We start from the raw sequence: 2,925 nt of genomic DNA, 5'->3' as shown, positions 1-2,925 counted from the left end.
GAAAAAGCATTCCTCGCAGCCCTCCTCCATGCAGGCACTGGAGGGGGAAGGCGACAAAAAAAAGGCCTCATCTCTCCACAACACAAATTCCTCCTGCAGCCACTAAAAAACAAATCATGTAACCCCACAAAAATGTATTTTGTTTGACTTGTAAAATTCCCAAACAGCTGATGAAACTAAATCCGCAGTCGCCATTTTGTTTTTTGTTTCTTTGCAGTTGCTGTTTAAAATGCTAAACTCAAAGCTAGCAATCAACGAGTGCAACAATATTCAGCAGAGGCTTAAGGCAATGTCTCCATTTCTCTCGCTCCCCCTTTGAAAATATTTTACTTATTGCCTCCCTCATGCTTGAATGTTTCTTTACCAATTTGCCCCTAATGCATGTTAAGTTGACTCCCACTGCTATTGGTGTTGCGTGGAGAAAATCGCCGAAGGGGGGAGAGGGGATCAGTTTCACATGAGGGGCCCTGAGATATTTGGATTCTCTTGTATTTTATTGTTGCTTCTGAGGGGGAACTAATACAGTGTTGCACACAAAACTTCCCCCTATGCTGAGGGGGAATTAATTAAGTGTAACACAAAAAGTGCGTGCGTTGGCCATGGTGAACTTATGAAGGAGAACCAATGGAGTGTTTGAAGAAGTGAGTTCAAAAACCGAGCTGCCTCACAATGGCGTTGATACTGATCTGAGGCGGAGGTGGAGAGTGGAAACACAAAAGCTGTCAGGAGAAATACTCTCAGCAGCTCAGTCAGGCTTAAAACCACACTTAATAATATTTCAATACATAAACGTATGGATTTATCACATTTAAGTTAAAATATATTGAGTTAATAAACAATTTAGATAACATTTTATTTCATTTAGCAAGAAAAATAGCCAAATATTATGTTGTTACAGATTCTCAAATGTAATAATTTGCAATTTATTTTTTCTGACTTATTTCTTTGGGACTTAACCACTTATATCTTAAGTCTTGTTCTAAAATATCAGATTTTATTGTGTATCATGCGTCCATCTTTGTTGTTATTTGTTTATCAGTTAAGCCGAAGTGTGAATACTTGTTATGAATCAGACAAATTATAAAAAGTGAACAAACTGATTCCTATCTACTCCAGCTTGGTTTTAGATAAGTAGACAGCATTCACCTGACTGTCACACACACACACACACACACACACACACACACACACACACACACACACACACACACACACACACACACGCTCTCACACTCTCACTCACACACACACACACACACACACACGCTCAGAGAATGGCCCCTGGATCCAAATTAGCCTTTTGTGTGGCTTTTAGTGCGCCCGGCCCCCTGCGGTGCCCTGGGAATCTCGTCCAGTGGGATTATTCCTCAGGCTCAGAATATTCCTCTGAATGGAGGTCTGTTTGGCCACAAGACCACGAGGAAGAAGGAGCCTTATGGTGTGTGTGGGTGTGGGAGTGTGTAAAGAAAGGAAATTACACAACATTTAGTTGACAAAACTACAAGTAAACAAGTGGCAACAGAGAGCTAAACGGTGGATATCTTGGTTTGTTACAGCCACTTTCATATCAGGGAAAATACACTTACTGTAAAGATCTGTTTGTCTACAACCTCAGCATTTCTGCCCTTTAATAGGCTGTCAAATATTAGGTGTTCACTTTAGGATGTGACTTTTCTAAAGATGTGTATGTGGGGTTATCGGAAAAAAAAGTTATAACATTTCAAGAGCAGACAACATGGGAATCACATTTTCTTTCAATGATAATACATGTACACAGCACCACACACCGTTACATGTAGTCTCTGCATTTAACCCATCATAGTATTACGATCAAGGGCAGCTATTATATACTGAATATGCACAGCACCCATCGAGCTGGAGTTGTTGGAAATTGTACCGGCAACCCTCTGGTTTCTAAGCCAAGTCAAAGAAAACACCTGATATTGAGAGAAAATTATCATCTTGACAGTTTTTGTTCCTCTTAATTAATTTTCACAAGACTGGTTGCTCAATTTTGCACGAAAGAAAAAAAGGTGAAAGTCTGGGCATGTTTTGAGCTCATTTGGAGGCCTTGTATAAAAAAGCAGATTTTGCAAAGGCAGTCTACATACGATACGATACGATATACTTTACTGTCCCCATAAGGACATTTGTTCTGGACTCCGTCCTGCAGTCACATACATGTACATATACACACACAATAAACATTAAAAATACATACACATATCATCACTCATACACCGTTTGAACCAACACAATACACACACACACATACTGACAATGAAGACCTGTTGCACAACCCTCATGGCCAACATTTAAACTACATTACATGTGAGTGTGCATCAGTGTTTGAGTATTTTCTTTCTCCTGTGTTGCAGCGAGTCACTCAGACGAGGGTTCGGACGTGGAGTCGGAGCCGGATCTCCCCCTGAAGAGGAAGCAGCGCCGCAGCCGCACCACCTTCACCGCGGAGCAGCTGGAGGAGCTGGAGCGGGCCTTCGAGAGGACGCACTACCCCGACATCTACACCCGGGAGGAGCTGGCTCAGAGGGCCAAACTCACCGAGGCCAGGGTCCAGGTACGACAACACACTTACTGATAGAAAGATATCACTGGTCCCCGGCTTGAGCTTCAATCTCAGGATCCATGTATCTGTGGTCCTCTCCAGAATGGAAGTAGTCATCATATACAGAGCATCAACTAGTTCCTGAACAGTGTCCTTCACATGCTGATATCCAAGAGAGGGAGTTACACAGTCACAAGATGCAGCTAGGTAATCATCCTGGCATGTACTAAATACTGACTTTTTCTCAAAATGTTGGGTTTTTTCTGAAAATCTGAAAATTCTGACTTTTTTCTGAAAATCTGAAAATTCTATATTTTTCTCAAAATTCTGACTTTTCCTCAAAATTCAAAATTTTTCCT

General features: G+C 41.4%; 1 protein-coding gene across 1 annotated transcript in view; it reads left to right on the top strand.

Annotated features, from left to right (window-relative positions):
- LOC104968306 (paired box protein Pax-3-like) overlaps positions 1-2,925 on the top strand; it is an 8,757-nt gene that overhangs the window by 1,934 nt on the left and 3,898 nt on the right. The window contains exons 2-3 of the mRNA XM_010797884.1: positions 1,316-1,438; positions 2,379-2,578. Of these exons, the coding sequence (XP_010796186.1) occupies positions 1,316-1,438; positions 2,379-2,578 (323 nt within the window). The remainder of the gene's footprint in view (positions 1-1,315; positions 1,439-2,378; positions 2,579-2,925) is intronic.

The sequence above is a fragment of the Notothenia coriiceps genome, unplaced genomic scaffold (genome assembly GCF_000735185.1).
Source record: "Notothenia coriiceps isolate Sejong01 unplaced genomic scaffold, NC01 NC01_scaffold00038584, whole genome shotgun sequence".
NCBI classification, from domain to species: Eukaryota; Metazoa; Chordata; class Actinopteri; order Perciformes; family Nototheniidae; genus Notothenia; species Notothenia coriiceps.
Note: the sequence above shows the minus strand (reverse complement) of the source record. Positions and strands in the feature narration are given on the sequence as shown.